The sequence below is a fragment of the Columba livia genome, chromosome Z (genome assembly GCF_036013475.1).
Source record: "Columba livia isolate bColLiv1 breed racing homer chromosome Z, bColLiv1.pat.W.v2, whole genome shotgun sequence".
Taxonomy (NCBI): domain Eukaryota; kingdom Metazoa; phylum Chordata; class Aves; order Columbiformes; family Columbidae; genus Columba; species Columba livia.
The window spans coordinates 32,887,434-32,900,517 of NC_088642.1; the positions used below are offsets into that span (position 1 = coordinate 32,887,434).

The window sequence follows — 13,084 nt, forward strand, 5'->3', positions numbered from 1 at the left end:
GTTTAGATTGATATTAGGAAAAAATTATTCAAGGAAAGGGTGAAGAGGCTGCCCAGGGAAGTGGTGGAGTCACCACTGGGGTTTAAAAGATGTGTAGATAAGGTTCTTAGGGACATGGCTTAGTGCCAGGGTTAGGCTAATGGTTGGATTCTATCATCTTGAGTGTCTCTTCCAACCAAAATGATTCTATGATTCTATAAATAACAACAGTTCTACAACCCGAAATAACTCCATGAAGACACATGTATGACCTGTTTTCAAGAATTATAGCTAAATGAAAGCCTATTTTAAGTAAATATGGAAAGCATACAGTCAGCCATCACTATGAATACATCAAAAATTATGGGACATAATGAATTAGTAAGATTAGTAACATTCCTTCTGTATTCTTAGCAATAAAAATATCTTCTTAGAAAATAAAATTTCAACTGTAAACTCTTTTAAAAATATAGCATTAATTATTTCATTTTGGGGCTCCTATATTTTATGCAACCAGCATAGGCCTGATGCATTTGAATCCTTGGCAGAAGAATCTCCTACAGGAAGTACCAAAATATTTTATTGTTTGTATTTGGCATCCATCTTCAAGCATTAAATCCCTCTCCACATGTCCTCACACTTCCAGAATCTTTACTTCTGCACCATTTCTAACATTACAGTAACCAGTTTCTGAGTAGCTCACCTTCAGACTGGAAAATTCTGGTCAAATAAATTTAAAAGAAGAATGCTGCTTTTTAGTTCCATGTCAGTATATCTGTGACCTTTTCCTTACCCTCTTCTATCATTAAGAGAAGGAAAAGCAGTAAGATGCTTCCATCCAAACATTGCTCCAGAAATACCAAACTCCTACAATATTTTCCTATTGACTTGATTTTGCTCACATGAAGCATGGAAATCCTGCTTCACATTATGCTAATGGCTGAGCTATATCACATATAACTGTGCTTTGCAACAGTGTTATATTACAAACTAATGATGCCATTATAGGAGGAAATGACCAAGTTATACATTAAAACTTCACCTGCAAACAATAAACATTTCAGGCTTCAGACTCCCTCAGTGGATCAACCACACATAGCAATTTAGGATGAAGTGGAGGAAAATATACAACTTGATATTTTTGATATTATTGATATAGTATTGATATTTTTTGGTTCAGAATTGCACTCTGGCATCTCTTCTCCAGCACATCCCTTAAAACAGTATTATTTGTGCTCTTTAGCACTTATTTTACAATGTCTTGTCTGTTCTCAACCTCAACTGCTTATTTCAACAAGCATCTTCTCACTTGTATGTCTTCATCTTTTACAGACATTATTAGTCAGACAGTTAATATTTAATAACATACCATCAGTGGGCTTCAGGAGAAACACTACCATATGTATGTAGGATATAAACAAACTAAATCTATTTATAAAGACTAAAAAACCACTACTGTGCTTCCTGGTATTATATTCCAGTTAGGAATTAGGGATTAGCCCACCAGCTTAGATGACAAGCCACTTGTACTAAACTGCTGCACAATTTTTTGTAGATATGTCCTAGCTGATGAATTTCTTTAGAAAAGGAAGTAAGGTCTACAACAAAGACAAAATATAACATACAGAACACAGTGTGCAAATGCATGTGCTCCTACCCACATAGGTACCTTTTCCCAAGGAGTGCTCTCACTTTCAGAGAAGCAGGAGAAAGAAAATAAAAAAAAAACAACAAGCCTTACCTTTCTGCACACACTTTCAAAATTAACTTCTGTCCTAAGAGCAAGTCTGGTAACTTCATCTGGCTTTATATCCTGTGGATAAAAGATATATTTATTCTTCTTATCATCAGACTTTGCAAAATCTTTATATGGTTCATCTTCCTTATAAACATTCTAACTCCATGGCATCTTCCACTGATCTCTTTTAAAGGAAGAAAATATGAGAAGTCAACCTCAGAGGCTTTTATGAGGACATAACCAGGTGGATACATGATGGCAAAGCAGTGGATGTGGTCTGTCTTGATGTCATTAAAGCATCTGACACAGTCTCCCACAGCATCTTCACAGCTAAACTGAGGAAGTGTGGTCTGGATGATCGGGTAGTGAGGTGGACTGTGAACTGTCTGAAGGAAAGAAGCCAGAGAGTTGTGGTCAATGGGGCAAAGTCTAGTTTCTAGGAGACCCTCAAGGGTCGGTACTGGGACCAGTACTCTTCAAAATATTAATCAATGACTTGGATGAGGGAATAGAGTGCACTGTCAGCAAGTTTGCTGATGACACCAAGCTGGGAGGAGTGGCTGACATGCCAGAAGGCTGTGCTGCCATCCAGCGAGACCTGGACAGGCTGGAGAGCTGGACGGGGAAAAATTTAAATAAATATAACAAGGGCAAGTGTAGAGTCTTGCATCTGGGCAGGAGCAACCCCAGGTTCCAGTATAAGTAGGGGAACGATCTGTTGGAGAGCAGTGTAGGGGAAAGGGACCTGGGGGTCCTGGTGGACAGCAGGATGACCATGAGCCACCATTGGGGCCAGGAAGGCCAATGGCATCCTGGGTGTATTAGAAAGGGGGTGGTTAGTAGGTCAAGAGAAGTTCTCCTCCTGCTCTACTCTGCCCTGGTGAGACCACATCTAGAATATTGTGTATGGTTCTGGGCCCATCAGTTCAAGAAGGACAGGGAACTGCTGGAGAGAGTCCAGCACAGAGCCATGAAGATGATGGAGGGACTGGAGCACCTCCCTTATGAGGAAAGGCTGAGGGAGCTGGGTCTCTTTAGTTTGGAGGAGACTGAGGGGTGACCACATTAATGTTCATAAATATTTAAAGGGTGAGTGTCATGAGGATGGAGCCAGGCTCTTCTCAGTGACAGCCAATGATAAGACAAGGGGCAATGGGTACAAACTGGAACACAGGAGGTTCCCCTTAAATACGAGAAGAAACTTCTTCACAGTGAGGGTGACAGAACACTGGAACAGGTTGTGGCTTCTGGTTCTCTGGAGACATTCAAAAGCTGTCTGGACACAGTCCTGTGTACCCTCATCTAGGTGTTCCTGCTCTGGCAGGAGGATTGGACTAGATGATCATGTGAGGTCCCTTCCAATCCCTAACATTCTGTGATATAGAGATTTCTTTTGTGTGGATGTAAATAATACTTATTCTGACTTTCAAAACATTATTTATACCTAATCTATTACTACTACTGAGGGCAACAGAGATTTTCAACACCTAAGTATGAAGAAGATGATTTTATTTATAGAAATGTTTAAATTGCCTGTTTTGTTGTCCTACAAATAAGCTTTCAAAGGTTTGAAAAGCCCCACTTATCTTAGACTCTGCGGTTATGTCACACCTTACCAACATATATGAATATATGTCTAAGACAATGAAAATGAAGTTGAGATGACCAAAAAATTATTTTTTCTGGAGAGACTGACTACACATGCAGTTTTCATTGCTGGACTTAAGCATTTCCATTGGCAACTGAAATAGAGGAATGAAAACCCTGAACAAATGGATTTTGTTAAAACTTGAATATTTTGTGAAACATGTCCCCATGGCAAATTTCCTGTTATTTTATAATACATACTTTATATACAGTGTATTACAAAAGCCCTATTAACCATATCAATTTAATGTACTGAATATTGGCTTTTCCCTTAGGATGTTCCATCAAATAAATCATGTTACATATCAGTTATTTGTCAGACAGCCATTTTAAAAGCAGTTTAATGACTGTTATGCAGACCCCAAATAACTTTCACACATTCGTAGTTTGAAAAATTGAAGAAGTTTGTACAAAGAAATCTTATTCTGATAGCTTTCATCTACATCTAGCCTATATCACAATGCTGGTGGCTTCAAAATGTGAAAAAAATTATGTCTGCTAAATTTCTCAAACTATAGTAAAGTGGATGACTTAAATATGAAATACAATAATTTTGAAACACTTGTCGTCAATAAAGAAGAAGAAAACCTAAACTGGAAGTACCCATGCAAAGTATTATTGTTTGAGAAAATGAGATGTGTCCAGGTGTTTAGATCTGGACAAGAAAGGTGCTAACTGAAAACCCTTAAAAGCAACTATTGTGACTGTTGGCTCAGAAGAATTAATGTTTTGTCAAATAGTCAAATGCAAATCAAATTACAGGAGGCACGATAATTTATAAGTGTCTATAAAAAAATAGTACTACATAATAGGAAAAGGCTTCCATATTCAACTACTAAATGATACTTGTTCCTTTCTTTTTTTTCTCCCTACTTAATCATTCTTGATAAGTATCCCAACACTCACTTAACATCCTGCTCCATTGCTAAGTTTCCATATTCTGTTATGTTTCTGTCCTAAATCTGCAGTAGTCTGCACACTTACTTAGATGCAATTTCAGGAAAAAACAAGTAGCTTACTTTCTTATATATTTCTCATACCTTGCATTTCAAAACCTTACGTTGTCCTTCCTTCTATATATTAGATACCTTACAGAGAGTTTTCATCTTACTTAGATCTTTAAGGTGTTGGGCAAATTGCATATGCCTTAAAACTATAAGCAGGCATGTAATAATGGGAACAAAGTAACAGAATGAAAAAAAATTAATTTAAAAAATTCTCTTTTTGTGAATATCAGAAGAGCCTCCTGATAATGAGGTCTAGAAGTCTGCAAAATCATCTCCCAAAGGTACTGATGGAAGCCCAATCACTTGGAGGATGAAATCCAGACTGGAAAAACACTGGTGGATGTAGGAAACAATCTTCTACTGGCAGATGGACAGTTGGATGACCTAATAGAATGTTGAGATGGAAAAGACCTGTGATTCAGTTTTCCATGACTTTCCAAAGCATTTCACAGATGGTAAAAGTAGGACACAGTGGTTAAGTGACATGCTTACTGTCACATAGCTGGTTGGGGGCTACAGGTGACGCTCTGGAACCCTATACTATTCATTAAATCAAGCTGTTGCTTTATAAAAGAAAAAAAGAATTTATTTGATCGTCATCTCCACTAAAACTTCATATTTCCATATGTAATTGCAACAACATGCTTCGGAGGGGAGGCAGGCAAACTTCAGCAATCCCTACATAAGAATGTCAGAGGTCTAATTTTGATACAACAATATTGCAAAACTCCCTTAACATTGCAGAATCATGCATAATAACGGAGAAAAAAATTAGTTTGGAATGTGAAATCATTAATGAAGCTTCACTGAAATGCTTAGTATATAGAACAAGGCCACAAATCTCCTGTTAATACTTAAACCCCCACATTTATAAAGCATCTCCTTCTCTTAGATTTAAGGCAGAACAAGCATTTGTGACTTATATAGTCTTCAGCAACATCTGGTTTTGTAAAAACAGCCATGTAAGTCAAGTTACTGGAATAAAGAAATGTTTCTTCTGTGTCTATTAATGGTCAGCAGCAGACAGGAAAACAGAAAAAGCATATAGTGATATTTTTCTCAGCATACTTTTATCAAGTCTGAGATGCATGTAGCTCAGGAACTCCTGACTCCCAAAGAGAACATTTGTATTAAATATCTACTATGAAAACTTATTTCACCAGTTATGTTAATGGATGTCACAAGTTACTGCCACCTCCAGCATCTCTGGGACCAGTCCATGGATTCCTCCTGCCCTGCTGCTGGAGGTCTCCATCCCAGGTCCATCGACATGACAGTTGCTTTTGCATCATAAGGTTCAACCAGATATGAAGCTCAGCTAAGCAGCTAGCTGCTACAGACAAGGCTCTACCTTTGGCAGCAACCACACGTGACACTTCCAGGACTCACATGAACTTCAGTACAGTCAGCTAAGACCCCTTCCTTCTTTTTGCCTAGTCAAGATTGAAGCTCACTATTGAGAGTATGTGCTCCCAACTCCCACCAGATGCACAAGCACACGCGCATTCATGGATCCCTCAAATACCAGCAAACCATATCACTCTGTCCATCTAATACTTCTCAGACTGGGTTCAGAGCCCTTTCATCCATTTCATGGGCTTCCTACTTACTGGCTGGCAGTAAGTCATTAGTAGGCAGATGCATGCACTCACACTCTTGTATTACATGTACTCTTGTCTTACAGGCTCACAGTTCCCTGCCAAACACCAGCACAGGTCCTCTACCCACCTGATAACTCCGCCCAAGCCTGGCATCTCCCACTCACTGCTAGTCCAACTTGAAGTTTGCCAGTGTACCAAAGAAACACATATATGGGGTCAACCCACATGGCATGGTTGAAAATACCAACAGCTTGCCTGCCCCTGTCAGCAGCAAGCACCAGGCACATGGGCTGTGAGCTGCAGTCCCAGTGAAATGCTGCAGAGAGCTTCAAATGCTTCATTCCCCAGAGTAGCTGTGCCCAGGATACACATTGTTGCTTTCTTCCCAGCTAGGACACAGCTTCTCCTGCCCCCACCACTGGGGCCAAAACCATTGCCTGCCCCTGTTGCTGACACCACAGGCTCCAGGGACCTACACCCCTGGTGTGACTCCAGTTGTTAGCCCCATATCCACTCATGCCTGTCCTCCCAGTAGCTAACACTTAATTCTTAATGCACGTGCACACACAGCATAAGGAGTGAGATTACGTGGACAGTTAAGAAAAGATTTATAAAGATGACAGACTCTGGTGCTCAGATAAAGGGCTTGGTCAGAGAAATGTACTCACCAGCCCTAGTTGGGATGGACCTCTCCAATACTCACTCCCACCTATGCCCCCTAAACATTATTTATTAACCTTAGCATAGTTCACAGATACCCCATATTCCAAAATAATCACGTTCATCTTGTTTCCCCGTATTACCAGTTGTAAAGTGCAGGCTTGCCTTCCCCAAAGCAATATCAGTAGTTTCTTAATGGCCTATTATTTAGTGACTGGAGACATTTTGTCTTCGTCACTGCTTCTGTTATCCCCAGTCTACTAGTTCTGCTCCTCTGTGTTTTTGTTTACTCCTTCACCCTAAGCATTGACAAGGTTCAAGCCTGAAGGCTCGTAACAGAGAATGCTCTCATCACTTCCACATGACATATTGACAATCATTGGACTAGATGATCTTTTGAGGTCCCTTCCAAGACCTAACATTCTGTGATTCTGTGACCTAACAGATTACTTACTACTTTCTGAAATGATGCTTGGTGTCATAACATTACATGCCAGCAAGTTTCCAAGATCAATTAAGTGTTATGTTCAGAGTGAAGAGGGAATAAAAAAGTTTAGAGGGAACCAGATAAGTATGCTACTTCACAAAGTATTTCATCCACAATTATCCCAGATGAGGTAAATATAGACAAAGCCTTGCTACGAACCAGACAACCTCCTCTTCTTGAAAATAATATCTGAAAAACATGCCTAGTGGCAAAGGCTTGTTGTAAGCAACAAGGGGAACAGATAGATTTCTTTTAGTTAGACTGTATCCTTATCTCAACTTCTGTCATGAAACGCTTTAAGAGACAGGGCAAGGGAAGGCTCTCTGCAGGCTGATGTACACAACACAAAGCACAACAGTGTGCACACTCTGTGTGTAGTTCTCTTTGTTGTGGTGCCTGAGCTGAGCCAACAACTTCCACAGAAGCAACCAAGACAAGACGGGGAGGTGGCAAAGGTGACAGAGCAGCGGCAGCAGCAGGACCAGCCTGACTTTCAGGACTGGGATTTGCACAGTCTTCCAGTGATTTTCACATTGTGCGGACCAAAGCTCCTCCAGGCGTTGGCCACTTGAGCAGCTGCTCTGCGCTCCAGCAGGCGGGCGTTAGCAAAGTGACCTGTCAGCCAGTTGGACCTCGTCACAGCTGCAGGCAGATGACTAGGCCTTGGCCCGAAATTACGCTGAATAAACAGGATGTGAAAAACTACTGGATGTGACATAAGAAAACTGCTGGATGTGACAGATAATGCGAGAAGCTGATGGAGCAGCTGGATTTTACTGATCATTAAAGGAGAGTTACGTGAAAAACAGACAAGCTCCATGGAAAGCTGAAGAGCAGTGCTGGGCAGCTTGCAGGGGCAGGGGGTGGGATATCTTGAAAGGCTGATGGTATAAAGGTAACTGTACTGGTAATAGCACATGAAGCCAAGACTGCCTGTTTGGGGAAAGTAACTACGGGTGGGAAAAAAGACTGGCCTGAGCTGGGAAAAGGGAGCACTGGGGCACAGGAAGGGATGTGGCAGCACGGAGTGGGGCAGCTGGGGTGCTGCCATGCAGCTCTGCTGAAGCCAGTCCCAGTACCAGAGACAGACAGCTCACCCCACTACTTACAGAAACTCAGAACAGCAAGGTTTGATTTTTTTTTAAATGATGAATTTATTTAAATAAGCTATAACTGTCTTAGACAGAAAAGCAAGGCTATACTGAACAAAGTATGTGAAGCACAAATGGCATCTGAAAATATGATTTCATGCTGACATTTATAGTGGTTGCTCACATGACACTTCATGCAAGTGATACTGAGGAAGATTGAGTTTCTAACTTAACAGGCATGGAAATGTAATTTATTGAAGAGCCTTCAGAAGACGTGAAAGACACAAAAGAACTCTTGTCAGATGAGGCTTTGGCACACCTCAGAAAGGCAAGATTATTCACATAAAATGCATCCCCAGTTATGCTGTCTAAAGCAGTTTTAGATGACTCAGGAAAAAGTTAGCTTGCCAGTTGTGGTCCATGGAAGAAATTTTAGAGTCCTCAGACTATTAAAAACTACCCAAATTCAATTTCATTTTGACTAGGATTTTCCTTTTACCTTTATAATATAATAAATTATTTTTCCTATTTTTTTTTCACATTTTCAAACTGTACAAGTGTTAAGCCTTTCCTTGTGAAATCATTCCAGATCCACCATCTTTATAATATGATTTTTGTGTTGAAATGGAGAAATTTCTTAAAACAAAACAAAACAGAATCAGGGTTTACATAAGTAGATAACAGAACACCTATACAAAAAAAATCAAATATTTCTGGTGAAATCTCAACTGTAGTTACCCACTTATATCTTTAAAAACTTTATCATGATTTTTGTCCTTGAACAGCTATTTGAGAACACTTTCTTGCAAGCTTTCTTGAATTTTTTCACAGCATTCAGTCTCATTTTGCTGTTTCCCATCATTTTCTAGGTTTCTTAGTGAGGAAAAAGGAACAGAAATAAAACAAACTTAGTTTCAAAACAGGTCTTCAGTTTCTTTCTTCTATAACTGAATGAGTGCATGGCTTCCTGTTATAACCAATTTGTTCAGTATTATAGTTATTCAGGGCAAAAGAGACTCTCAGCACACATACTATCACTGGGAAAGTACATACAAATGGGATCATGCACACAAACTAATGAAACACATCAGCCATGATGCTTCTGAAAGTTTATTTGCTTTTCAAAAAGAAACTAAATCCATGATAGGTGTACAAGTTTGCTTCAGCTATGAAGGCCTGTTTTCAAGAAATGCAGTACTCTAATTGGTTATACCAAACTGATTTTGAAGAAAAAGTGACACTTTCTTCCCCTGACAGTTTACAAATCTAAACCTTTTGCCAGTAACTGTTACCCAAATATAAAACCACACATACATACACACATAACCAAGAATTGCTACAGATATAAGTCTCACTAGTGGACCACCATAACTAACTAAATAGCACTCTATGTAAAAAAATAAGTGTTATGTTGGTGCAAAAATAACTGTGGGTTTTGCATTGTTGAAATTTGCCATTTGATATTGGAATACAATCTTAAATAAACGTGGTTATATTACACCTCATTTTAATGTGCTTTTCTCACTTTATGTTTTTTTGCTACTGACTTATCACTTGCTGTTTATTTTATATCTATTTTAGACTATGGAAATGATATTAGACAACAAGCAAATTTGTGAGATTTTCTTATTTGAATTCAAAATGGATACAACTCATGATATCAACAACACATTCAGCCCAGGAACTGCTCACGAATGTACAATGCAGTGATGGTTCAAGAAGTTTCACAAAGAAGAGGAAAACCTCAAAGATGAGCATAGTGGTGGCCATCAGAAGTTGGCAACAACCTGTTGAGAGCAATCATGGAAGCTGATCCTCTTACAACTACACAAGAAGTTGCCGAGGAACTCAGTGTTGACCATTATACAGTTGTTTGGCATTTGAAGCAAATTGGAAAGGTGAAAAAGCTCGAGAGGTGGGTGTCCCATCAGCTGACTGAAAAAATCAAAAAAATCATCATTTTGAACTGTTGCCCTCTCTTATTCTACACAATAACAAACCTTTTCTCGATTGGATTGTAACATGTGACAAAAAATGGATTTAATATGACAAATGGCGACAACCAGCTCAGTGGGTGGACAGAGAAGAAGAACCAAAGCAGTTCTCAAAGACAAACTTGCACAAAAAGAAGTCATGTCACTATTTGGTGGTCTGCTGCCAGTTTGATCCACTCCAGCTTTCTGAATTCCAGCAAAACCATTCCATCTGAGAAATATGCTCAGTGAATCAATGAAATACACTAAAAACTGCAACACCTGCAGCTACCACTGGTCATCAGAAAGGGTGAAATTCTTCTCCACAACAACGCCCGACTGCATGTCGCACAACCAGAGTTTCAAAAGTTGAACAAATTGGGCTATGAAGTTTTGCCTCATTTGCCATATTCAGCTGACCTCTCGCCAACTGACTACCACTTCTCCAAGCATCTCGACAACTTTTTTCATGGAAAATGCTTCCACAACCAACAGAAAATGCTTTCCAAGAGTTTGTTGAATCCCAAAGCATGGATTTTTATGCTACAGGAATAAACAAACTTATTTCTCATTGGCAACAATGTGCTGATTCTAATGGTTCTTGTTTTGATTAATGAAGATGTGTTTGAGCCTAGTTAAAATGATTTAAAATTCATGGTCCAAAACCATGACTACTTTTGCACCAACCTAATAAATCCACCCCCTAAGACATAGCCCCCCAAACCTCAGTTTTGTGAGGCCAAGATGAATAGTATTGCCAGTAGGGGAATTTGGGTAAAATCAGTAAGCAGAACAGAAGGACAGAAAATTTAAGCTGGTAAGTAAAACTCTAATATTGTCTAGTTAAGTATGCCTTAAGCTTATTAATAAGTTTATTAAACAGATCAGCACTACATTGACATATCTGCTTTATTAAAAAGTCACTGTGTAATTTACCAACAGACAAAATTAAGCACTTTAAAGAAGCTGGCTGCTTTCCTGACAGTACTTACAAACTATTATCAAGTTACCTCTCAAGCCCCCTTTCGAGTAATTAAATGTCCCGAACTTCATCTACCACAGAATGAAAATTTGTCCATATGTAACCTCTGTAAGTATTTTCCGCATTTGCTCTCTTTTTTTAACTACAATTTAAAAGACAGGAATAGAATGGGATGCAGTATCTGTCTTGGTAATATCATACAGAAGAGAAGAACTCTTATTCTAGACAGAGAGCCCATAGCCTTCCTTACTCCTGGAAATTTAATCTTCCATTTGGCTTTACTTTTTTCCTCAATGGAATCCAGGCAATCCAGGTCACTCTCATCTTTATCCACCACCTTTAAATTACATAAAATCCTGCCAGAGAGGTCCACTGATTTGTTTCAAATTTCCCAAACTGTAGCCTGATGTTAGGTAAACACAGAACACTGTATTTGGTACTTGGTTTTGCTTGCGCTTTCTACAGTAAAGCTTTTGACAACTAAAGACTCAGTTTTCTTTTAATGATTTCCTGCTTTGTTGACTGTGACAAGTAATCCTGAAAACCCATTCATGTCCTCTGGCCAAATGACAACATAAGAACACCTGTATGATGCAACCGCACCATTTATTTTACTTGGTGCTAAGAAAGAGATTGGATAATCATTGAATGTTTCATTCTTAATTACCAATATATATGAATGGGATATATTATCACTACTTTGATACTAAAATTTCTGTTGCTTGCAGACCCTAGAAATCTCCAGTCTTTGCACCCATACATTTGTACTAAAAATTCAGCACCATCTGAAAGCGTGGCAAGTAAAAACCAGATTTTTTCATCAGGAATTCAATCCAGCATTTCCATTCTAAAAAGACCTGCCACTGCCTCCTGTTGCAGCAGACTGCAAACACACACACAATATTTCACATCGGTGGATGTAAAAGCATTATGCCACAGTTACCAAGAGCTTCAAATTACTGCTGAGGAGGACTGAGATTTTCAGCCCACAGGTGAGAATCCGGTCAGGGCAGTTAATAGTCTAATTAGAGGTAGACTGATTCACAGGGAGTCTAGGATGGCATTGTTAGGGACATCGTTGTCACAGGTCTGAATTTGACTGATGCCCAGAAAATTAAGAAGGTATACAGTCTCCCAAGCCACTTGCTCACATCAGAGTATTGTTGCCCTTCATTAATCAAATGAATATATATCATTGGGTTAAAAGCTTTCCTGCCCCCCCCTCCCTTTTTTTTTTTCTTAACAGTTATCTGGAAAAAACCTGCACCCACTAACCCCAGAAGTATCAGCTCACCCACTGGCCCACACAGTCGAAGTGGGGATTCATTCTTGTGGTTCTTGGGTGGATCACACCCAGGGCTCAGGGCAGAGGATGTGCTGGGAAACTTCAGCACTTCAACTCCTCCCAGTTTACAGAATTGCTCCATACTACACAGAGAAGGGCCATGCTATGCCTCTCAAGCCACACTCAGTTCATGCTACGTTTAAATAAAATGCAATTAAAAGCATTTATTTGTAATACTTGAAACAGACATAGAAACATTTATAAAATGCTCAGGTAGAGAAATGAAAGACAAGATATGCTTAATCTACTCACACCACAGTTAAAGATCTCCCTGCCTTGCTGACGTTGAGTTGCCACTCTTCCTAGCAAGGTGACACTAGGGATTTTCAATGTTTGTGCATATTTATGCCACAGCTTGCACCCTTCAGACAGAGAAAGTGAAGGAGTCTATTTGGGAGCTACCATCTTGGCTGGTTTGGTGACTCATTGGCATCTCACAGGCATAAAACTTTGCATTTTAAATTACAGATGGACACAAAATATAAGTGGTACAAACATATAAAGCTTATGAAAGTAGACAATACTCTACCATGTACTAACAGAGACCATAAAAGACAATAATGAATCACTGCAG

The 13,084-nt window shown here is 39.4% G+C and overlaps 1 protein-coding gene across 2 annotated transcripts in view; it reads right to left on the reverse strand.

Annotated features, from left to right (window-relative positions):
* The window catches only part of SRFBP1 (serum response factor binding protein 1), a 78,571-nt gene that overhangs the window by 23,248 nt on the left and 42,239 nt on the right, over positions 1–13,084 (reverse strand). The window contains exon 4 of one of the 2 annotated variants that reach the window (XM_005506225.3): positions 1,721–1,792. The exons of the other annotated variant lie outside the window; for it this stretch is intronic. Within the exon in view, the coding sequence (XP_005506282.1) occupies positions 1,721–1,792 (72 nt within the window). The remainder of the gene's footprint in view (positions 1–1,720; positions 1,793–13,084) is intronic. 2 annotated transcript variants of the gene reach the window in all.